This window comes from Microcebus murinus, chromosome 21, assembly GCF_040939455.1.
Source record: "Microcebus murinus isolate Inina chromosome 21, M.murinus_Inina_mat1.0, whole genome shotgun sequence".
Classification (NCBI taxonomy): domain Eukaryota; kingdom Metazoa; phylum Chordata; class Mammalia; order Primates; family Cheirogaleidae; genus Microcebus; species Microcebus murinus.
In genome coordinates this window covers 15,614,955-15,640,027 of record NC_134124.1, presented here as the reverse complement: position 1 = coordinate 15,640,027, position 25,073 = coordinate 15,614,955, and the positions used below count along the sequence as shown (strand labels likewise).

Sequence of the window (25,073 nt, the reverse complement as noted above, 5' to 3'; positions counted from 1 at the left end):
CTTTGGTGAGTTCACCGGCAAGAGAGGAAGGAGTGTGACTGACAGCTTGCTGGGCTCTGTCACTGAGGATGGGATCATGGGGGGGGGGCATGGGAAGGGGTGGGAGGAGAAGAGAAGGAGAAACAGTTTAATTAAAGGCCTGTGGTGTAGCAGGCAGCGCCTGCGCTCTGCAGTGGGCGGCTGTCCTTCCTGCCTGGCCGGTATCCTTTCCTCCTTCTTCCAGAAACAGTACCGACCTTTCCTCAGGGGGCCCACCTGTCCTCCATATCGGTCCCTAGGGTTCAGTAGTGCTGACCCCACTGCTAAGCAGGTTCCAGCTCTGTGGCGCACCCCTCAGTCAGTCCAGGGATGACTGAGATCGCCCACTGAGTGTCAGCCCCAGGATGTTTGCTGAGCTATTAGAAAAGAGACAGCCTCTTTCCACTGGGGTTGCTGGCTGATAGGATCTAAGCCCGGAGCGACTGGTGTCCAGCTTCCCCATCACAAACACCAGCCTCCTTGAGAATAAAGCCAGCACAGAAGAAAGCGGAGCCAAGATGGCCAGAGATTCCACACGAGTTTGTTTAAGCACTGGATCCAGCTGTGTCCGAAGCCAGAATGACCCCTGGGCTTTTTACTATAGGTGCTGATAAATTTCCTTTTCAGGCTGAGTCATCTGAGTGTAGCTTCTGTACCTGCAACCAAAAAGGTCTTGACTGACATTGCCATTAGGAAAACAGGGCAGTGGTATTCTCTATTGGGAGGTATAGACCAAGACTCGAGGAAGTAACTTGCTTAAGGTTTCATGGCTAGACGTGGTAAAATCTGAATGCAAGTAAGTTTCCTGGCAACCGTGATTTTCCCCTGACATCATGCTACCTCAGAGACCCCTGCGTGGCTAACAGCAGTGGGCACCACTGTGGGACACAGGAGCTCTGTCTCCACCAGGAATCCTGCCTGTCACCTTGGAAAAACACTGCATGCCCTGGGTCTCACTTTTCCCATCTGTAAAACGAAGAGGTTGAATTAGTTGGGTGCTAAAAGTCTCTTCTAGATCTAAGGAAAAAAAAATCAATAAGTCCAAGATGCTAATGGAGCCTCACACACAGATGGAATCAATTGAAGCCCAGTCCCAGCAACTGCCCAGGAGGAAGAGACCATCACAGTGCCCAACAGAAGTCACACGCGGGGAGAAGGCAGCCACCACCGACAGGAGTTCAAAGCAGCTTGGAAATGCTCGAACAAATTCCCGTCTGTGGCCCTGTGTGTAATCAGAGTTCTTTCCTCCCTGAAAGAAAAGTCTACTGTTGCGATCTCCCGGCCCACTGACCCTTCCCCCGCTGCACGCTGGGTCGCCTCTTCCCCACGGTTCCGCAGGCGACCGAGTCTTCTGAAGGTGACCCTTCCCACACCCGGCAGCTCGCTCTCCCCCCGTGCAGTCCTCGCCTGCTCTGCAGAGTGTGACCCGCGCTCCGGCTGACCTCGCCGCGCTTTCTGAAGCTTGGCCCTGTCGATGACCACTCCCCACCTTGTCCTCCCACACCTTCCTCTGATAAGTCCTGGGTCTCTTTCGCCTACGAGCAGCCGCTGCCCGAGGTTGGTTCAGTGCCCCTTTCTCTCTCTCTTTCTCCCTGCCTTGGAAAGCCCGAGGTACTCTGATTCAAATCCTAGTGTTTCTCAGATTGGCCCTCCAGGCCCGAGCTTTGTTCCTGAGCTCTGATCCACGTTTACAACTGCCTTCTTGAAACCTTCTTGGGATTTCAACCACAACTCGTCCCAAATAACACTTGTCATGCTTCTGCCAGCTCAGCTTCTTTCCCCGCCACCCCCAGTTCTGCAGATGACAACACCAGGCCTCCCGTCACCCAGGCTTGATACTTTGGCATGACTTCTGGCTGCTGCTCCTTCAATCCCATGTGTCTACAAGTTGTCTCACAGCTGCAGAGCAGCTGGAATTCTTCAAGGGGGGCTGCCCTGCCACTGCTACTGGATCTTGTGTGTCCTTCCCGCCTGGGCCGTGCAGTGGCCTCCTCCCCTGTCTCCCCTTCCAGCTTCCTTCCTTCAGCACCAGCCTGCGCTCATCACTGTGTTCTCCTCCTGGGGGTACGGCTCTAATTAGGTCACTCCTGCCCAGTGTTTCTGCATGCCCAGTGTCTAGTGAACCACATGCAAGCTCCTCGCCCTGCCATGCCAGGACCTCAGACACCTGGGCCAACAGCCCTTCCAGCGCTCAGGCCTTGCCCCTGCACTGTGCTCCTCACTCCTCCCTGCGCAGGCTCCATAGGTCCCCAGCTCCGTGCATTTGTTTATCCCCTCTGACTCCCTACAGTCCATTCTCCATGTAGCAACCAGAGAAATCTTTTAAAGCAAATCTTATCATGTTGCTCCCTGGTTTAACACTGTCCCACAGCTTCCCATTGCACTTAGTATAAAACCCAAACTCCTAAGCATGCTCTGCAAGTCCTCTATGAATGCCCTGTATGATATACTGATCCTCCCCCAGCCTCAGTTTGCAGAATTCAGCTGCACTGGCCTTTTCTCTGTTCCCTGAATGGGTCAAGCTCATTCTTCCTCTAGCTCTTCCCACCTCAGGGCTCCTCAGGGATGGCCTCCTTATTCTCAGAGATCTGCTTTGCCTGTCTCCTGAGACAGTCCTTTCTGGCTGCTACATTCTCTGCTGCTGAGCCCACACGTGGCTGCAGAATCCTTCCCCACACCGCACTCGTGGGAACCACACTCAACTGGCCAGATTGGGCAGAATTAACAATTCTGTTTGCAATAGCTGATCCACTCTGCCATCCTCCAGCTATTACTTGATGGAAAAACTGAGACCTAGAGGGGCCATGATATTCCCCCCAAAGTGAGCAGAGTTAGCAAATAGAGTCAATTTTAGAACCCAGTTATTCCTACTGTTAGGCTATTATTTTTTCCTGTGCACCAAATGCTTTCCTGTTTCTAATTCCTCAAGATGGGTGGTCCAAGTATAGCAAGTATAGGAAGAGTAAAGGAAGACAGCTTCCAGGCCCACAGGGAATGGGAAGGAAGGCCAGGGAGGCCAGAGGACAGGGGGCTCAGCCAGGAGCTCAGCAAGGGTGCCGCAGGTTGTCTGTCACTGGCAGAGCGAGCTGTGCATCCAAGGCTGGGGAGAGTGTTGCCATGGTGATGGACCAGCCAAAGGAGGGCTTGGGGAGCAAGCTGCTAGACAAGCTGGTTCTTAAATCAGCACATTACCAAATACTTAAAAAAATAAAATAAAATAAAAAAAGGCTTCTATCCTCCGGCAGGGCTGGGAGGAAAATAATTGTCACTCTCCAGAAATCTGTCTGGGTCCAAATCCAAAGATGCAACTGATTTTCCCGGCACAGCATTTTTTGACCCGGGCATAATTTTGTCCACCTTCTCATTTTGGGGATGCCCAGAGATGTCAGCAAGGTTATCTGCTCAAGGTCATGGTGGCAAGCAAAGCTGGCGGAGGCTATGGAAGATTGAGGCTATGGAAGAAGGGGTGACGGGTGACGTTTTCTTTCCTCAGTGATGACTTTTTGGAGTCACAGCCCACTCTGCTCAAACACCTTCACGGTTACTTGTACCCACTCACCTCCAAGACCCTGCCGCTGATGTATCGGTCACAAGTCTCGCATTTAATGCCAAACTGGGAGTGGTAGTCGGACTCGCAGTACGGAACGCCATCCCTGTAAGAGGATATTCACACAGGACAAGGAAGTTAGGGGGGACCAGCGAGGGTGTCACAGGGCAGTTAGTTCTAGGACCTGCAGCCTACGGGGAACGGACCGAGGTTAGAGGCTCCTCCTTTAATCACAGATTTCACCTGTAGTGAGGGAACCACCTGACTGTGCTCCCAGCTCAGCAGAAAACAAGAAGCCTCCCCCGGCTACCTCACCCCAGCACCTCCTGTGTGCTCCGTTTTTACCCAATGCTTACAACTTAGCAGCCAGTGGTAAGATCGGTGTTAATTATTCTTATGCTGCTGCTAATAGCCACTGAGATTTATTGCTTGGTGTGTGCCAGGCCCTCTGATGATGTTTTACGTAGATTATTTCATTTAATCCTTACCGCAGCCCTAGGAAGGCAGAACTATTAGTATCCCCATTGTGTGGATGAGAAAACCCAAGCACAGAGCAGTTAAGTCACTTGCCCCAGGTCAACCAGGATGACCTAGAGCCAGGATTCAAACCCGGGTGGTCTGGTCCGTCACCCGGGGTTGTCACGAGGGTTAAAGGAGATGTGTCCAGTGTATCCTAGGGCTCAGGACTGCGTCTGGCCAGCGCGGCTACTCAGAAATGGCAGCTGGAGGAATCACCATGATCGCCGAGAGGAGGACAATATTTGGTGCTCAGTTCTCTGGGGCTGAAGAGACATTTGGGGACATCGGAGAGCTCAGCCCCTCCACCCTGCCCCGGGCCCCCCCCCCCAGCTCTGAGGATTAGGTCTGAACTCCGAGGACAGAGAGAGACATTTCCCCCACTTTTGGGTAGAAGAAAAGTTGGCTCAGACGCTGAGCCTGCAGGAGCGGCATGCCAGGCTTCCATCTCAGAGCTGTTGGCACGCTGGGACTGCCGGGCCCGCCCTGGGCACAGGGCAGTCAGTGTGCTCTGAAGGAGAAGCACAGCGAGGACTGATGCCCGACAAAGCTCTGGAGGCCACAAGGCAGGGACTTGTTTGTGAGCCCACGAGACACCCTTCCCCAACCCTCTCAACCAGGTTCTCGCTCAGGGGGTGTGGGAGGATAACTCCGCTGGGGGGAAAGCCATTTGTCAGGGGGTGGGTACCGCGAGCCAACTGGATTTGGGTGTAAATGCCAACATAATGAATCCTCATTTGGATTCCTGGTTGGTGAGGCCCTGGGCAATTTGAAATACACACAATTCTAAAAAGAGGCAGATGGTAAAATGAATATTTACTGGGCACGTATTAGGTGAGAAGCATAGATCTCTGAGCTAACGAGGTAGGCTGTCCTCTCAGTCTCACTTTCGTAAATAGGAGACTGAGATTTGGAGCAGTTCAGTCCCTTGCCAAGGTCACAGGGGCATCTGATGCCGGAGCCAGTGCCTCTGAGCCCCTGCCGTTCTGCCGGCAGCCAGGTGAGGGGCACAGAGCCAGGTGGTAGAGGTGCCAGGTGTGGTGGGCAACCTGGGCTGGGCCTCCTGGAAAGGAGCTCTAAGCAAGCCATAAGTTGCCCAGAGAATTCTGACTTAGGCTCCCAGACTTGAGGACTCCTGGCTGGTGGCTTACTAAGGGCACTCCTTCCTTGCCAGGCTGGGGGGGAATGCCCAGCTCCTACTAACATGGCATTCAGAGCTCTCGGTGACCTGACCTCAGCTCACCTGTGCAGCCTGGGGCCCTGCTTCACCTGTGCACACACCTGAGCTCCCAAGCAGGATGGAGGCGTCTAGCATCTGCCCACCTCCCTGCCCTTGCCAGGCCAGGCATTCTGCTGAGAAGCTCTCCTTCTCTGCGTTTTCGAGTCTTACCCCCTTTGTCGAGGTCCACCCAAACATCACCACCTTCCATGAAGCTCTCACAGATTCCAGGCTCCACTTCTGCTAGTTGGGAGTGATCCCTCCTTTCTCTGAATGTTCACAGCCCTTCACCTGTGCCTCAGACAAAGGCAAGTGCTGTCTGGCCAGCATCCATGTCCCCTTCTGCAGAAGGCAGTGCCGCCCCTGGATTTTCCTTTGGAAGCCAGTCCTTTCCACTCGGGCTTGCTGTGGGCGGCTCTTTGGTGCCCAGGAGGGTTCAGGTCCTCCTGGCCAGTGATTGGTCAGGAAAGGGCATGTGACCCAAGAGTGGCCAGATCAGAGGCATCCTGGGGACTTTTTCTGGAGTTCTTTGGAAAGAGGCCTCTCTCCCTGCTAGGCTGGCTAAGCTGAAGTAGCGAGAGCCTGGGGCTGCCGGTGGTTCTCTTGGCTGCTATTTGGGGAGGGCCCACTTGAGAATGAATTGAACACAGAGGAAAGCACAGGTAAGACAGAGGGAAAGAGAGAGAGACAGAGACTTCTGAAGCACTGAGAACGTCTTTAAGCCCCTGGATTCAGCCATGCCTGAAGTCTGTGTGCCTCTGGCCTTCCCATTTCTATGAGCCAATAAGCTCTCGTTTTTGCTTTTAATTGAGTTGGAGTTGGGTTTTCTGTCACTTATGATCAAGAAGGTCTTTTTTTTTTTTTTTTTTTTTTTTTTTTTTATTTTTTTTATTTTTCATAACACGTCGGGGTAAGTAAATCAAGAAGGTCTTGAACAGGCATCTTCAAACTACGGCCCGCGGGCCACATGTGGGCCGCCTAGCACATTTATCCTGCCCTCTGGGTGTTTTTGCCGCCACTGCCTGTCCTGCTTAGCAGCCGACTCGTCCTGGGCCCACAATGCCCACTCTCCAATGGTCTGAGGGACAGTGAACTGGGGCCACCCTGCTTAAAAAGTTTGAGGACCCCTGGTCTTGAAGAACAAAGCTTGTCTGAGCTCCCATGCACATCTGCCCTGGCGTGGTGATCTTCCCGCACGCGGCACAGCTGTCTCCCCCGGCAGACTGAGGGTCTTGACAGCAGAAGCCGGGTGAGCTGCGCCTTTGCACGCTCACCCTCTCCCGGCATCGGGCCACAGGGCGGTGCCTGGAAGTGTCTGGGACCAGAAAGTGCCAAAGATGTGACAGAGAGTCTGTGCTTACAACTGCTTTCAGGTTCTTGAGTGTATACATGTGGTTACTGGGCCCAGCAGCACGGGGACACCTGCGTAATGCCACAGTGTGTGGGTCACTGGGGAGCAGTCTCTCTCTCTGGATAACTTTATGTGCCCATTGCCTCCTGTCACCTCAGTTAAAGTCACCCGACAGCTGTATTATTGACTAAGGGTCAGGCACTGTGCTCAGCACAGGGGATGCAGGGGTGACTAAGACAAAGCCCCCATCCTGCAGGGGACAGACATTAAACACTGTCACTGGAGCAAGTTAATCAGTCCCAAGTCTCAGTATCTGTGGGGATAAACGCCTCAAGGGGGCAGCGATGGGGGCCGACGGCGATAATCCACACGGAGTAGTCAGTGAGCTCCTCGTACGTAATAAGAGCTCAATAAATGGTGGCTGGTATTATTATCATTATCATAAAGCTAACTGGGACAATTACAAATGGCGGCAGCCCGTGGGAAGGAAACGAACAGGGCACTCCGAGGGTGGGTGAGCGGGCTGGAGGTGGTGAGAGAGGGTGGGTGGGAGGCCACCCCCGAGGAGAGGCGAGGGCACCGAGAGCAGAAGGCAGGGAAGGACGGTGCCTGAGGATCGGGGAGGAAACGCATGGAGGCCCAGCGGGGAGAGAGGCTGCAGGGATCGACGCCCTCATGGCCAGAGTAGCCGGCGGAAATGAGGGAGACGCCGCTGAGATTCAGGCGAGGGCAGGGGGGCAGGCTCGCAGAATGCAGAGGCCCAGGTAGTGGGGCGAGGGGACGGGAGACTCACTTGCTGATGTACTCCCCGGTGAGGATGACGCTGCAGGTCTGGCATTTGAAGCAGCTGACGTGCCACTGCTTGTCCAGCGCCAGGAGCGACTGGCCGTGCTTGATCTCCTCCTTGCACCCAGCACAGTCTGCAGAGACAAGAGGACCCCGCTCTGATCCGGGCCGTCTCAGGCCGAAGTCGAGGAAAGCCCTTGCTGAAGGCCAGTGTTCCCATAGCTGCCCGGGGACTCCACCAGTGGGAGAAGAGGCCGCTGGAGCCCTGGCCTCTTGACAAGGGGTCTGGGTGTGGGGGAGAAGGAAAGACCTCCCTGCTTGTCACCTAGCCCATGCTGTTCATCCAGAGGGGACCCTGCACTTCTTCTGGCCCTCCTCAAGTCGCTACCTAAGCTCTGCTACTCCCTGGGACGGTGGCACCTGCAGCAGGGGCGTCTCCTGGGAGCTTGCAGCGTGCAGCCCCGAGGCCCCGACAGACCTACCGAATTTAACGAGATCTCTGTGCACAGTCAAGTTTAAGAAGCACTGCTCCTGGGGACAGGCTAAGTATCCATTTTTTTTTTCACCCTCAGGCTGTATACTCAACGGCAAGGGTTGTGTCTACATTTTGTGGTCAAATCCATGCCCTTGTCCAGCACAGTGCTCGGCACATAGCAGGAAGTCAAAGCACATCTGCTGAGTGAGTACAGATTTACCACGCCCTCCCTTTCCCAGCGTGCTTACATGCTAAACACTTGCCTTCCCAGGCAGCAGGGATTAAAGAGCCTGATGAGACTGTCTCAAACCAGGAAGGTGCCCCCACTCCCTGTCACCGTCACCCTGGAACGTGCACTGGGGCCAAGCCCGCATTCTGCCTGTTGCTCAATGAGTGCCTGGGGCGGGGCAGGAAGTGGAGCAGCGTCCAAGGTACTTTCGAGCTGCTGGGAATTAATTCAGGACTAGCCGACCGGATGGCCCACTTGGAGGAGGAATGGGTCACAGGGCAAAGTTTACAGGAGGACAAACCTCCCTGTTGGCACCACAAGGCACATGCACGCTTTGGAGTAGCGAGGGGAAAAGAAACGGCACACACGTTGGGGGGTCCTGGCTGCGCAGCCCCCACATCCATCTGGGAGCTGGCCCCAGCAGGGAAGATGATGTGTCTGCGTGTCTAGAAAGGGTGGTGTGTCCAGGCTGTGGGGGGGGCCTGGGTCCCTGATGAAGTGTTTGTACAAGTCAGTTCCCACCCTGCCCCACCTCCTGGCTGTGGAGCTCGATTCTAACATCCCTCCGTAGAAGCCAGGGGCAGGATGGTCGCCAACTGCAAAATGCTGCAAGACTCAGGCCTTCGTATGGGGGCTGGGAGAATAAAGGGCTTTGGCATTTAACTCTTTACCCTTCTTGTGTCGGGGCCTAAGTCGCTAAGTGTCCCTGCAGCCCCTCCCCGGTCATTACAGGTTTCAGAATGCAATAGTTTGGAGAGGTGAGGTGCCCCTTCTCTTTTATAGCCAGACAGCAGTTTGAAGTGACTCAGTGACTCGCCCAAGCTCAGTGCAGAGGAACCTGGGGGACGCAGGTGTCTCGCCAAGCTTCGTAGGACACAAATATAGAACTTGTGTCCCTGTGGGCCTCCGTGACGAGGCTTAATAATTCCACAGGGGTTCAGAGTTCACAGCATTTGGCCAGATGTCCCACCCAGTATAAGAATTTACAGCATTCTTGACAGATGGGCACCCATCCCCTGTTTAAAGGCCTGCAGGGGTGGGTGGCTCACCCCCTCTTGAGGAAGTCCACTCTGCCTTTGGACAGGTGTGCTTGTCATGACTGTCTTCTTTACATGGAGCTGAGACCCGACTCCTGTGACTGCCCCTGCTCTTATGCTCCGAGAACAAGCCACCTCTTTCCCCATGCAACGGTTCCTTCAAATGATTAAAGACAACTACAGCTTCTTTCTTCTCTTTCATACCTTACACTTGACTTTTCCTTGCTTGACATGGTCATGCACTGATGAATTCGCTTGTGGATCCCACGGAGGTGGACGACAATTCTCCACCTCTTCAGTAAAGCTTATTTAAGAGCTGTACCCTTTCATGGCCACACTCTGGCAATGAGTCCTATCTTTCTAAGTTTTGGCGATACATCTGAGATGAATTTAGGGTCTTGAGTTAATATGTAGGAGATAGTACGGTGTGGTGGTTAGAGGCTGGACTGAGAGGTTAGAATGAGTGGTGAGAAGTTGGCCGATGGGAGAACTCCAGTTTCTCTGCTTGTGAGTTGTAGACCTTCAAGCCCCAGCTTCCTCATCTGAGTATCTTTCTTATGACACTGGCGTGCAGATGAAGGAAAATCAGGCATGTAAGGCCTCAGCACAATGCTTGGCACGTATGTACCCAGTAAATGACTGTCGTCATTATTATTTCACATTCTTGTGTTTGTAACCCATATCCTGTGCATTGCCCATCTCCGATTGAAGGCAGAAGCCGTATTCCTATTGTGGGGAAGCCCTGCTGATTCCTCCAAGAATTCTGAGATGTCTTCTCCACGTGGCTTTTCTTGTCATGTTTTACTGCTGGTCATCCATTGCACTGGCTTCCTAGTTATCGGACCTTTTCCTCCCTCTTCTTCTTCCTTTCACTCTTGACCATGGATGGAGCCTCAGATGCCCCATCTGGGAGCCTGTGGGTCTAGTGTAATAATCAGGGTCAGGAAAGCCACACCCTGTCCCGAGTTGGTTCCTGCAGAGCCAGCTGTCCACTCCTCTTATGTTCCTCTCTATGCCAAAATTACAGTCTTCAGCTGGCAGAACGTGTGATGCTGATGCCACCACCTGTTCCTCCAAATCCTTTAGTTTATCACTGAGCTCTCTAAAGACCTCGGATAGCCATTTTTAGTCTCTCTTGACTGTGTCATTCATTCCACTTAGATCAGCAAAAATGAATGGGTTTTGTCATAGCAAGCTCTCCACCTTGTTTTGGCCAACTAATCCAGGAAGTCAGGGCCCTTCCCATTAGCAAGTCATGTCTCTGGTACAGGGTGTTAGGGGAGCAGGCTCCAGAGCCAGACTGCCTGGTCTCACATTCTAGTTCCATTACTTATCATCATGTGTCTTTGGGCAAGTCGTTTATGCTCTTCGAGTCTCAGTTTTCTCATTTATGAAAGAGTGACTCTTATCTCCCTCATAGACTTGTTGTAATGATTAAATGAGATGTTATGTATAGACTACTTGGTGCAGTGCCTGAAAATAGTAATAATCAATGTTAGCAGTGGTGATGATGGTGGTGTTGGTGGTGATGGTGTTGTTGTTGGTTGTGGTGATGATAGTGATGGTGGTATTGGTGGTAATAGTGGTGGTGGTGATGGCGATGGTGGTGGTGATGATAGTGGTGGTGTTGATGGTGGTGATGGTAGTATTGGTGGTGATGGTGTGGTGGTGTTGGTGATAGTGTTGATGGTGGTGCTGATGGTGATAGTAATGGTGGTATTGGTGGTAATAGTGGTGGTGGTGGTGGTGATGGTGATGGCAATGGTGGTGGTGTTGATGGTGGTGGTGATGGTGGTGATAGTGATGGTGGTATTGGTGGTGATGGTGTGGTGATGGTGATAGTGGTGGTGGTAGTGGTAGTGGTAGTGGTGGTGGTGATGGCGATGGTGGTGGTGATGATAGTGGTGGTGTTGATGGTGGTGTTGGTGGTGGTGGTGTTGGTGGTGGTGTTGGTGGTGGTGTTGGTGGTGGTGGTGGTGATTGTGTTGGTGGTATTGGTGGTGATGGTGGTAGTGTTGATGGTGGTGTTGGTGGTGGTGGTGGTGATTGTGTTGGTGGTGACAATGGTGATGGCAATGGTGGAGACAGTGGTGTTGGTCATGATGATGGTGGTGATGGCGATGGTGGTGACAATAGTGGGGTGCTGCAGCTACTGCTGCTGATTGTTCTCAGCGAGGTCTGTGCAGGGCCTGGCAATAGTGACAGCCAGTTGATGATGATTGTGGCTGTCGAGGTGCTGCTGGTGATGGGATAGTGATGCTGATGCTGCTACTGTTGCTAATTCTTCTCAGAGAGGTCCCAAGGGGACATTTCTTCTTCCTGTGGTAAGCAATGTGATTGATTCTTTCCTCTCAATAGTTTCTGAGTCTTCTTCTTGGTCTCTTTTGAGTAGACATTGCTCCTGATTTTCCAGAATATCTTTACTGTCCAGGGATGAAATTTCACACTTGTAGCTTAAAAAAAAATACTATTTCATCCTTCTTTTCCTTTTCCACACTATGTTCTTTCTTTTTCATAGAAATCTCTTGAATCTGGCCTTGGTTCCCTCTGTCCCTTGGGAAGTCAGAAGCACTTCCAATATCCCCTGCAGCCAGGAGGCCACTTTGCATTTTCAGCATGAACAGTGACCACCTTTGGAGAAAATATCTCTGTCAGACATAGGCACTGCAGATCCCCGGACTGATGTCTTTACTTCGTGAGTGACAAGATAAGCCAGAGTCCTGGGTGCGCCCTCCGGAAACTGCCCAGGTGCTCATTTGCTCTTCTCCACTCACTTTCCCACTTCCCTCACCTTCCTCTACCTCCTAATCACCCAAACCATGGTGGAGACATTTAGGACCCTCTCCTCGAAAACGTGCTCTCCTGAGAGGTTCCCGCATTCAGCAGGGGAAATCTCCTACCTGCCAGAGACCCAAGCACACAGAGTAACACACGACCCAACCGACAGAAATAACGAAATTCAGGAATCTTATTCTCAGTCCTTTCTTTGGTGTGCTTTGTATATTCATCTTCCATGCTAACATTGCCGCCCCTCACTCTCTCTATATTTATAGAACATTTTACACACTACACTGTATGTTAGTTTGATTCCTGTACCAATACATTTGCTTTCCACAACACTCCTGTGGGGAAGGTAAAAATTCAGTCCCTCTTCCATAGCTGGGTAAACTGAGTCTCGGGGAGGCTACGAGACTGCTCTGCAGCCCGCAGAAAGTCGGCAGCCTCCCGTCTCGGGCTTGCCTCTCTCCTGCCTCGGTGGTGTCGGCCCTGCTGGCCTCTGGGCCCCTTGGCAGCACCAGCCGCCGGGTCGTGGCCCTGCAGCCCTGCAGCCCAGTCTTTCTGTCGTTCCGCATGATGCTTTCAGGGAGCTGTGAAGGGTAGCAGCGTGTGCACTGAGCCACCCTCAGATGGAAACGTGGTCGGAGCAGCAAACTGCTCTCGAGCCCGAGCACGGACGCAGAAGGAGGAGGGGCGCCCGCATTCCAGGAACAGGTCCCTGGGCTGAAAGGCAGGGCGGGCAGGGGAGGGAGGCCTCCCACTGTCTCTCTCCTCGGGGCTCCGCTCCACAGCTGGGCGGCCTCTAATGGAGCCCCTGGGAGCCGAGGCCTGCTGACTCGGGGTGTTCTCCGCTCCCCCCTCGGGCGGATGCGGCCCCAGCTTGCTGACTCTGCCTTGCCGTGGCCCACAGCCCCCCACCCGCCCAGGGATGCAGCACAGGAGCTAATGGGGGTTCATTGATTCTCTCCACGACGCCAGGGAGAGTGTCATATAGCACGAAAGAACACTGGAGCCTGGCGTGGCTTGCGGGTGTGTGTGTGTGTGTGTGTGTGTGTGTGTGTGTGTGTGTGTGTGCAGGGGGTGGGGTGCATGCAGTCGGCAGGCTGACAAGGGCGTCTGGGAACAGTGATTTAGACGTCTTGTCACTAGGCACGCTTGAATGGAACAGACATTCCGCAGATTAGAAGGACTGTTCTAAGGTACATTCTCCATCCTCAGTTTTTCCCCGAATTTGTGGTTTGGCGATAGGACATAGCACTCACCGTGGCATGGCAGATGCCCTCCCCCCACCCCCGGCACATCCCTAGACAGTGGTTCTTAATCTTAGGAACAGCAAATGGATCACCCAGGAGCTTACTAAGAATGTCGGTTCCTAGCTTCCATCCCTAGAGGTCCAAGGCAAGCCCAGAAATTTGCATTTTTGCACGTCCCACAGTGGCAGGCATGCAGCGGGCCATGGACACTGTAAGAGCCACCAGCACAGCTCTTGTGGTTTGCCACCAGGGGACCCCAAATTTCTTCTTTTGTGAGACATGTCTGCAAGTTCTTTCCTAGCGGAGTCTGTAAACATTGGGAACCACTGGTGACAAAACACTTGATCAGCTCTGTTGGGGTGCCCTTCAGACCTAAGATCAGGACCCAGCTCATCCCAGATGAGACCCGTCCAGGAGACCGATGCGTGGCAGCGGCCAGCACTGTTTGTGGCCGGGCAGCCTGTCTTCCCTGCATTGTGCTCGTGAAGCTCGTGAGTCTGGGCCAAATGCCAACTGGGCCATGCGGCAGGGGTCCTGCAGGGTGGGACCTCGCACCCCCACTCCCCTCCAGGCCTATGGGGGGGAGTGACAGTGCAGGGACAGGGGTGCCCGGGTAGACAGCGCCCATGAACAGGGAGGCCCGTGGGGAGGACTTACGGCTGGGTCCGCGGATCTTGATGGGCTTGCTGCTGGCCATGGACTGGGAGCACGTCTGGCACACGCATTCTTTACCGCTGAAGGTCACCTTGTCTCCAATGGGGAAAGGCTTCCTGCAAGGGGTTCGAGGGAGAAATTCGACACCTCCTCTTCTGAGGGGCGCTGTGGCTCTTGGTGACCTGATAACACATGTGCTCGAAGCATGTGGGCAGCATGTAGAGCTTGACTTCTAGAGCATCAGGCAAATTCAAACACTGCTCACAGTGCCAGGCGGACTAAACCACTCAAGCGGGGGCCCAGAGGCCAGGGCTTGAGGCCGGTTGGCCATTCGTAGGATTTTGACACTGGGCAAGTCATGACGCTTATCTGAGCTTAATTTCTCAGCTGTTAAGAGGAAGAGGTTACTAACGCCTCATCCAGTTGTTCTCTCTGCCTGGAAGGATTTTTACATCCCGATTTAACCTATCCCCATACGTCAAGAACTCATTCAGGCCGGGCGCGGTGGCTCACGCCTGTAATCCTAGCACTCTGGGTGGCTGAGGTGGGAAGATTGCTCTAGGTCAGGAGTTCGAGACCAGCCTGAGCAAGAGCAAGATCCTGTCTCTGCTAAAAATAGAAAAATTAGCCGGGCTTGGTGGCGCGTGCCTGTAGTCCCAGCTACTCTGGAGGCTGAGGCAGAAGGATTGCTTGAGCCCAGGAGTTTGAGGTTGCTGTGAGCTAGGATGATGACATGGCACTCCACCTCGGGCGACAGAGTGAAACTTTGCCTCAAAAAAAAAAAACACCCCAAAACAAACAAAAGAACCCACCTCATTCAGTTCCCAAACTTACCAAAATTTCTTCTGTTTACTATTCAGACATTTCTCAAAATCCCCCATCCTAATAGGAAGTTTGCCAGTCCATAAAGAACCTCTTCCTCCGCCCCTCTGGGTTTCTGTTGGGTTTCTGCAGCCCAGGGCTCTCAAGCTTGCAATGCTCCGTCTCCCTGGCTAAACTGTAAACCGCACACAGAATCCGGCATTGCCGATCCCATTGTTGGGCTGCTCTTGCTCACGCGGTGTGGGGCACCGGCTATATGCCCCTAATATCGGCTTCCTGCGGCTCCCCCGCCCTTGCATGAGCCATGGGGACAAGGGAGCTACGTCCTCATGGCCCAGCCACTCACTTGCAAAAAGTCATGACCGTGGAGAGTCACTTCATCTCTATGGGGCTTGACTACAAACTCACCTTGTGCCATATGGACCCTCTGTGCTAACCTCTGACGGGTCTGGGATTCCAGGACCCGGGGCTTAGGTGCTCAGAGATGGGCGAATGAATAAATACCACGGGGAGATTCTGTTTTCTTGCACACTCTGTCATTAGTCTCAATCAGAAACTCTGATTAATTACTCCAACTGGTAACTAACCAGTGGCTATTTTATGGGGAGAACAATTAGTCTACAAATTTTTTTCCCAATTAAAAATATATATGTACTCTAATCATGCTTTACTTATGATTTAATCTGAGCTGTCCATTAAATTTTAACGTATTTGTGGGCAGGGCTGAGGTTTTTTTCATTTTTTTTCATCTCCTTAATGTGGTGCTTGGCATATATACAGTGGAGTCTTAATGTACATTTGCTAAATTAACAAGTGATTGAGATGCCAGGGGGGGAGAGGAAGGAGGTGGGGAGGAGAGCTCCATCCCTGGAGATGTCCAGAGAGAGGTTAGATGATTATCATTATGATAATGAAAAGAATAATAAAAACAGACACACTTATGTACTGGTCACTGAACTAAGGTCTTTGCAGGCATCATCTCATTGATCTTCAAGGAAACCCAAAAAGGTTGGAATGGTTTTGATCCCCATTTTACTGGTGGAGAAAATGAATCTTACAGAGAAGGGACCTTGCCAGGGTCACTCCGCCAGCACGAGGTGGCACCGGGTGGACGGAGGGAGGCTATGAACAGAGATCCCTGTACCACCTGTACACGAGGATGTGGAGGCCAGGCCAGACCTGTGGTTTGCAAACTGAGTTCTGAGAGACCAGGGTACTCAGTGGTTCCTTTGGAGGCCTTTTGAGGGCAATTGGGAGGCTGAGTTTGCAGGGTTCAGATCCTCATCCTGTCTTTATCACAGGACCAACTAGTGTTTTACAACAGATTGCATTTTACAGAAAAGATTCAGCTGCTAAAAGGTTTGAAAACCACTGGCCTTGTACCTCTCTGAGATTCTAGGAATCTAAGTGTGCAGTGTACACAAGCCCTATAAACCCCAGAGCTGGCTGGGAAAGGCCGAGTCTTCCCCTTCTCTAGGGGCTCATGCGGAGGGCCATGGCCCTGCTGGCCACCCGCTCACCTGCACAAGCTGCACACGAAACATTTGGGGTGGTAGGTGCGGCCCAGGGCGGAGATGACCTCGCCCGTGATGAAGTCCCGGCAGCTGTCACAGCGGGTGCCATAGAGTTGCTGGTAGTCCTGGGTGCAGATGTACTCCTGGTTCTTGAAGAAGAAGCCGGACTGGGCCAGGCCACAGCCACACACTTGGGGAAACAAAGAGAGAAACAAGGGCAGGTTGAGTCCAGGGAGGGTCTGTGAGCACAAGGCTCTCGCTGGGGGACAGACTGGTGTCTGACTTTGTCAGGAGTGGCCAGGTGTCATATCAGACCTCACAGGCCTTCTTGGGGGCTAGTATTCCCTAAAGTACGGCCTGTAGTCCATTTGCATTGGAATCACCTGGGGAGCTTCCTAAGCGGCAGATGCCTGGGCCGGACTCAGACTCCCTGGGGCTGGGGCGCAGGCACCTGCATCTGAACACGCTTCCCAGGCTGACTCTGCTGCACAGACTGAGAAGCACTGATGCTGTGCAATCCTCTCAACACGCGAGTGAAAAGTTTAATGCCATGTGGTTCACACAACGCTGCACAGCTGGTGGAATCATGAATGCAATAATAGAATCATTCAGTTAAACGCTTCCGGGGTTCTTCCTGTGGGCATGACTCTGTGCCAGGTGAAGAACGGGTGGGGACCATATGCTCCGAATCCCAACCTGGAACAGCTTAGCATGGGAATGGGATGGATGATGTGAAGTCTAGAATCTGTGCTTGCCATGGCCCTGTAGGGTAAGTCTGTTCCTGGGCATGAATGATAAAATACACCCCCTGAACTTTGAAGAGTTAAAATTGCATGCAGAGAGAAGACCATACAGAGAAAATGACCTAGGTCGTAGGCAATGGGCCCGTGGGTGGGTGCAGGCAGGGAGGGCTGTAAGTTGGCCGGTGGGGAGGGAAGGAAGCCCTGCCAGTCAGAAAGGATCACAGGAGGCTTTTTGGAGGGGGTGGTGTCCAAGCTGAACACTGAAGGCACAGAATGAACCAAGGCACAGAGGTAGGAAGTTGCAAGTGATATTTGTGTGAAGGCTGGGGTAGGGGTGGTGCTTGTAGAGAACGGAGGGAAGTAATACAGGAAAAGATTGTTCAGATCATTTAGAGGAAGGCCTGAATTTAGTTTAAGAAGTTTAGGCTTTGTAGGATACTGAGAAGCCATGGATAGTTTTTTCCCTAGTTTAAAAAAACTTAAAAAAAAAGCAAACTCAAACATATACAAAAGTGTGGAGAAGATTATAATAACTCGTTATTATATGGCTGCAAAAATGATCAACTGCCTTGATGGCTTCTGAATAGAGATGCAACATGATTTCATAAGGCATCTCATAAGGTCTCTTGGAAAATCCTTGTAGATAATAGGGAGGAATTGGGCCAGGCGCGGTGGCTCACGCCTGTAATCCTAGCACTCTGGGAGGCTGAGTCGGGCAGATTGCTTGAGGTCAGGAGTTCAAAACCAGCCTGAGCAAGAGCGAGACCCCGTCTCTACTATCAATAGAAAGAAATTAATTGGCCAACTAATATATATAGAAAAAATTAGCCGGGCATGGTGGCGAATGCCTGTAGTCCCAGCTACTTGGAAGGCTGAGGCAGGAGGATTGCTTGAGCTCAGGAGTTTGAGGTTGCTGTAAGCTAGGCTGATGCCATGGCACTCACTCTAGCCTGGGCAACAAAGTGAGACTGTGACTCAAAAAAAAAAAAAAAAAAAAAAAAATAGGGAGGAATTGAATGTAGGACAGATAACAGAAGAACGGGTGGATTTATAGGAATTCGAATGACTGAATCATGTGAAACCCACCCCCACTGAAGGACTTAGAAATATTCAAAATAAGATTTTCCTGTAAGGAGTTAAGTTATGAAAATCAACACATAATGGGCAGAGCAGAAAGAGGCAGAGTCTTCCAAGGGAATGACTGGCTCTCAAGGCCACCAGAGCTGCAGTCACCGGGGAGTGCATTGGTCAGCTGGAGCAAGGGTGAGTGAGTGAGCCAGGAAGGCTGGTTAGCATCAAAGGAAGGCAACAGCAGAGCCCATTCAAATCCTGTGAGCTCCTCCCCCTGTTCTGAGGCTGCTGTCCGATGGTTTGACTTTCCACCTGGATTGCCTTTATGAGATAAGGCGCTGGCCAGGCCACCATGAACTAGCCTAATCGAGAGTTGCAGCTCTTGTCTACGTTAATAAGCAGGCACTCCGGCTGTATACAGCGCTTTCCTGAGCACTTGGTCAGGATGAGTCCGCTTTCCCAAGAGAGATCAATGGTGGGGAAACCAGCATGATAGTTCCAAGCCCATAAGTCTGAGAAGCCAGCCTAGAACTGGGTGACAACACCCCATCTTTAACAGGGAAAGTTGTTCTGCCAACGAAGCCAGGTTAAAAATAGGAGAGACTTCCAGGTGAATGCCAGAGATATTTTGCAAATGTTTGTTCACCTTTGTGGGCGGGCCAGAGGCTTAAAGGGCCAGACTGAGCAAGGAGGAGGCGGTTCCAGAGGTCACTGCACTGGGGGATACTGTGCAGGACAGTGGGAGACATAGTGGTCTGGGAATCGGACCACCTGGGCTCTGGTCTCATCACTGACACCGAGTCTCTGGATGACGGTGACCTTGGCTCCCTCTTCTCTGGGGCCTCCGTTCACGGATATGCAAAGTGAAGAGGCTGAGCTTCTAGAACTGACATGCTATGAGTCTAGAAGAAGAGCTTCCTTTAGGGTTTACTTTATGCCTAAACATTTAAAACTCAGTGCGAGGGGCTGGGCGCGGTGGTTCATGCCTGTAATCCTAGCACTCTGGGAGGCCGAAGTGGGAGGATTGCTCCAGGTCAGGAGTTCAAAACCAGCCCGAGCAAGAGTGAGACCCCCGTCTCTACTATAAATAGAAAGAAATTAATTGGCCAACTAATATATATAGAAAAAGTTAGCCGGGCATGGTGGCGCATGCCTGTAGTCCCAGCTGCTCGAGAGGCTGAGGCAGAAGGATTGCTTGAGCCCAGGAGTTTGAGGTTGCTGTGAGCCAGGCTGACACCACGACATTCACTCTAGCTTGGGCAACAAAGCAAGACTCTGTCTCAAAAAAAAAAAAACAACAAAAAAAAAAACAAGAACAAAAAACTCAGTGCGAGGTATTGCTTGTGGCCCCTGAAGCCACCCCAGGAAGGATGGTGGAGGAGGGGGTGGGAGGTGAGGAAGGGATCACCTTCCATCGGCACCATGAACATTCACATCCAGCAACGCCCGGTCTCCGGAGCGGCACAGCCAGAGCACAGGCTATTCTGGGGTGTGCAGGTGGTGGAGCGATTGACTTCACAGCTGTGGAATCAGTCTGGCCATGGCCTACGACCTCATTGGAAACAGCTCCTGTTTTTTCCCCTTCTTTTCTCTCCTTGGTCTCCCCTGCCAACTCCGCCCCCAGAGTCACCTCCCCCAGTGGAGAAATCTCGGAGGCCCTTATGAACGCTTGGAACAATGAGTTCCTCTGTTTCCCCCAAGGAGTTACAGGAGGAAGTTTTTGGTAGAAAGGACGTAAATGCTGACGAGACTCTCGGGGGTTGCTGGAAATACAGCGGGGCGCACAGGCATGGAGGGCAGGTGGGACCGGCACGGCAGATGTGTCCGAGGCCGACAGAGCCAGATGTTCAAATAACAGGAAAGGCCATGAGAGGGTTTGCACGCAGTAGGAACTGACGTGGCATTAACACACCCGGGGCGGTCATTATGCTCTGAATCAAACAAATAAAATCTATCGATTAAAAGGGAAAAAAGCAGATCGTATAGTTTGACAATGGGACAGAATATGCAAAATTAGATCTGTTTTGAGCAAATCTGGAATGAACACACGCCGTAAATAGGACGCCTGGAAGGAGGCCTCGCACACAGCCCTGGCACGTGCCAGCGGAAAGTGTGCTGCTTCGCAGGCTGCTGGCCCTCTGTCCACGGTCCTGTTCTACCGCTCAGGTGCCGGGTGACTTTGCAAAGTGACGTCACCTCTTTGGAGCTCATTTGTAAAACGAGGGGTTAGGCGGTTCACCAAGGACACACCTTGAGGGGCCTGGATGCTGTCATATAATTCTGCTGATTTTCACCTTTTCAAATGAGACTGGAGTTTATGAAGTTTCAAAGTCAAAGAGTTAGAAGGGCCCTAGAGGGTGATCTAATTCATTATTTAAAACACTTTAATTGTGAAATATATTATACATAGAGAAATATAAAAAATACATACGTACAGCTTAAAGAATAATAAAATACACTCCCATGTTCTCACGACCAGGTTGGTGAAACAGAACATTACCAGTTTTTTTTTTTTTTTTTTTTGAGACAGAGTCTCACTCTGTTGCCCTGGATAGAGTGCCATGGCATCAGTCTAGCTCTCAGCAACCTCAAACTCCCGGGCTCAAGCAATCCTACTGCCTCAGCCTCCCAGGTAGCTGGAACTACAGGCATAAGCCAGCATGCCCGGCTAATTTTTTTCTATTTTTAGTTGTTTGGCTAATTTCTTTCTATTAATAGTAGAGACGGGGGTCTCACTCTTGCTCAGGCTGGTCTCGAACTCCTGAGCTCAAGCAATTCTCCCGCCTCGGCCTCCCAGAGTGCTACGATTACAGGCGTGAGCCACCGCGCCCGGCCTGCCAGTTCCTTAGACACCCGTTTGCCTTTCCTTAAGAACGGCTCCTCTCCACACTGCCCCTGATTTTGTGTGTATCGTTCCCTTGCTTTTCTTCATGGTTTTACTGCCTATGAGGCATCCATAAACAATATATTGCTCAGTTTGGCCTGGTTTTGAACTTTGCGTTGATAGAACCATACTGCATTTATTCTGCGCTTGCTTCATTCTTTTACTATTATGTTTTTCAGATTCACCCATTTCGATGCCTGTAACTGAGGTTCATTTATTTTCACTGCTGTATTGTATTCTATTGCCCTAGGTTACCACTAATCTGCTTTTTGTCTCTCTGTATTTGTCTATTCTGAACGTTTCATATATATGGAGTCATACAATATGTAGCCTTTTGTGACTGTTTTTTTCCTACATGCTTTCAAGATTCATTCACATTGGAGCATTCACTAGCATGTCATTTCTTTTTATTGCTGAATATTATCTCACTGTAGTAATATACCATGTTTTATTTATTCATTCATTGGCTGATAGATAATTTTTTTTCCATTTTCTGCCTATTATGAATAATACTACTATGAACATTCATGTATACATTGCTGTGTGAATATATGTTCTCATTTCTCTTGAATATATACATAGGAATGGAATTTGGAATTGTTGGATTATATGATAATTCTATGTTTAACCTTTTCAGGAACTGCCAGACTGTTCTCCAAAGTTGCTGTACCATTTTACATTTCCACTGTCAATGTGTAAAGGTTCCAATGTCTCCATATCCTTGTCAACATGTATATTATCTGTCTTTTTGATTATAGCTATTGCACTGGATATGAAATGGTATCTCATTGTGGTTTGATTTGTATTTCTTTGATGACAAATGACATTGAGCATTTTTGCCACGCGCTTATTGGACATTTGTATAACTTCTCTGAAGAAATATCTATTCAGATCCTTTGACCATTTTGAAAGTATTTGGTTTTTTTTATTAAGTTCAAAAAATTCTTTACATAGCCCAGACACAGTGTTTTATCAGATATATGATCTACAAATATTTTCTTGCATTCTGTGGGTTGTCATTGCATTCTTTTTTTTTTTTTTTGAGAAATGATTTTGCTAAACATTTCACATTCTTGATGGTGTATTTTGAAGCACAAAAGTTTTAAATTTTGATGATGTCTAATTTATATGTTTCCTTTGTGGCTTATGCTTTTGGTGTCACATCTAAGAAATCTTTGCCCAACTCAAGGTCACAAAGATTTATTCTTCTATTTTTTCCTAAGAAATTTTACAGCTTTAGACTCTACATTTAGGTCTTTGATCCATTTTCAGTTTAATTTGTATGTATGTGTGAAAAAAAGAGTCCAACTTCTTTCCTCTCTTTTCCTCTTTCTTCCTCTCTGTCTCTGCCATGTGAAGAGACAGCAAGATGGCAGCCAACTGCCAGCCAGGATGAGAGCCCTCACCAATATTCAACCATGCTGGGACCCTGATTTTGGACTTCCCAGTCTCCAGAACTGTGAGAAAATAAATTTCTGTTGTTTAAGCCACCCAGTCTATGGTATTTTGTTATGGCAGCCTGAGCTAAGATAGCATTAAATCTGTAGATCGAGCTGAAGAGTTGCCATCTTAACAATAGCAACTCTTCTGACCCATGAACACAGAAGGTCTTTCCTTTTGTTTAGTATTTTGTAGTTTTCATGGAGTTTTGCACATCTTTTGTTAAATTTATTCTTATGTAATTTTTGATGTTACCATAGATGAAATTGTTTTCTCAAGTTTATTTTCAGATTGTTTATTGCCATTATGTAGAAATATAATTGCTTTTGGTATATTGACCTTTTATTCTGAAACCTTGATGAACTTGTTTATCGGTTCTAACAGTTTTTAGTGCAACTCTTTAGAATTTGCTGTACAAGATCATGTCATTGAAAACAGAGATAGTTTACTTCCTCCTTTTCAATTTGGATGCTTTTTATCTCTTTTTCTTGCCTAATTAACATACCACTAACCTGCAATACAATGTTGAGTTCTTATATTCTTGTATTTCTGGGCTATATCTGCATAACTTTTTTGGGTTAAATTTTTCAGTTTATCAATTCTCTTTTCAGCAACATCTAATCTGCTATTTAATTTATATACTGAGTTTTTAATTTCAAAGATTATATATTTTTATTGCTAAAAATTTTATCTGTTTCTTTTTCAAATCTTCTGTGCCACTCCTTATAATGTGTTGTTTACTTTTTGCTCGTATTTTCTAGCTTCTCTTACTTGTTCAAATGTATTCATACAGTTATTATATAATGACAGAACATTCTAATATACAAAGTCTTTGAGGTTCTGATTCTGCTCTCCATGGTTTCTGCTGGCTCTCCATTATGATTTGTGTGGCTTTGAGTGTGAGTTACTCATTTTCCTAATAACATTATCTGAGGGAATTGTTTGAGGTCTGGAGTAAAGTGAAGTTCCTCCAAAGAGGATTATCATTTGCTTCTGCCATTTGTCAAATAGAAGACCATTTTAAATTTCCTGCTTGACTACATTAAAAAAAAAGTTACAACAAATACATAGCGTGAATATCATTCATGAATCCATGCAAAAAGTGAATTATGGATAGATGCTTTCATAAAATTTTTTATTCCCCTCTAAGTAGGGACAGTAGGGACAGGCAAGTTTTCTTGCTGACTTCTTCTCTGGAGCCATGTTATTTCTCATCCATCATATAATGTGAGCAAAAATTTTTCAGGGGGAAACCTCAGCTTTATATAGAGGTCTCCTGTTAGATTTCCATTCTGGCCAGACTCTTGGCTTTGCCTTCTGTTTCCATGATCTATTTAGACATTGGGGTAAAATGCTCAAGGTCTCCAAGGTTTAGCACAAGCTATCAGAATGAAATCTGGCATTGGTAGTCACAGCAGGATTTCTGCTTTTCTTTTGTTTTTGACCTCTGCAAATTACTTCCTTTCACACAGTAATGCATGTTAAAAGAGTTGTAAAAGAAATTCACAAAAATTTTAGATTCTTTAAATGAGAAGGCTATCTAGGGTAACTAATCTTTATATTGGTTACTGCTGGTAATGAAAATCCTCTCATTTGTTTTATCTTTAAGCAAGCTGACATAGGAAAATTATTTTCTGAAATAATTCAGAAAAATAGTGGCCTTTCTTTTCCCCCTTAAAATTTCCATTGAAAGAGATTCTATAACCTCCCTGCGGTAGATTGTCAAAATGGCCAAATTGCTCTCTTCCCTGCCCTTGAAAACTGATGCTGCAGATCCCTCCACAAAAGGCAAAGTCTACTTCTCCACGACCCTGATTTGAGTCTGCATTGGCCATTTGACTTGTTTTGGCCAACAGCAGGCCACTATTTAGTGGCCACAAGCTGTGGCTGGAGAAGATCTTACTTACCGAAGCTTACTCTCTTGCTGCGCTTGGAGCTCTGACACCACCACATGAACGAGCCCAAGCCAGCTTGCTGGAGGATGAAGAGCCATGTGGAGGCACCCAGGTTAGCAGCTTGCCAGTCACTGCCAGCGGACCCACCAGCTGACTGCATATCATCGGAATGAGGCCAGGAGAGCTAAGCAGAGCCAGCTCAGCCTGGAAGCATTGCCCCCATCCCCAGAGAATCATGAGCTAAATAAAAGATTGGTTTAAGCTATTAAGTTTTAGCTTAAGCAAAAGCTAACTGATACACTCTCTTAGGAATATAATTGCAAAGTTATATCCCAAATCACTTTCTAACAGTTTTATTGTCTTTACCCTTTGTCCTGTCTCAATTTCTGAGAATGTAAAAAGAGTCACAAGATACTCTTGCAGTTCAACTTGTGCCAAAGGGATTTGCCAAATCTCAATATCAAATTTAAATTACATAAATTAAAATATATCCCTTATATGCTTCTATAAACAAATTAGGGGATATGAATATGTAATTTGTTTGCTCAGTGCAGAGTCTAGTTAGATCTCGAGGAAAGAAGTCCAGGAGTTTCTTGATGGCCGGGAAGTCAATCTCAGATACGTGAGGCTGAGGCAGTCACCGATATGAAAAGATCTGGGGGTTTCAATTGACCTTAAATTCAGTATAAGTCAGCGGTGTGCAGTGGCTCCTCAGGAAGTCAATTCAATATCAGTTACGTTAACAGAAATGCAGACCTTTTGTATTTGCTAGACCTTGAGAACTGAGCTCTGTTCTGGGCGTCACACTTTGAGAATGATAGTGACACACTAGAATAGATCA

General features: G+C 49.4%; 1 protein-coding gene across 6 annotated transcripts in view; it reads right to left on the bottom strand.

Moving 5' to 3' along the window:
* The window catches only part of ABLIM3 (actin binding LIM protein family member 3), a 109,155-nt gene that overhangs the window by 42,253 nt on the left and 41,829 nt on the right, over nucleotides 1–25,073 (bottom strand). For all 6 annotated transcript variants that reach the window (XR_012913988.1, XR_012913987.1, XR_012913986.1 and 3 more), the window contains 4 exons: nucleotides 16,206–16,389; nucleotides 13,867–13,979; nucleotides 7,445–7,571; nucleotides 3,578–3,671 (listed from right to left, as the gene is read on the bottom strand). Coding sequence is in view for 1 of the 6 variants with exons in the window: in XM_012741577.3 (XP_012597031.2) it covers nucleotides 3,578–3,671; nucleotides 7,445–7,571; nucleotides 13,867–13,979; nucleotides 16,206–16,389 (518 nt within the window). In the remaining 5 variants the exon portion in view is untranslated. The remainder of the gene's footprint in view (nucleotides 1–3,577; nucleotides 3,672–7,444; nucleotides 7,572–13,866; nucleotides 13,980–16,205; nucleotides 16,390–25,073) is intronic.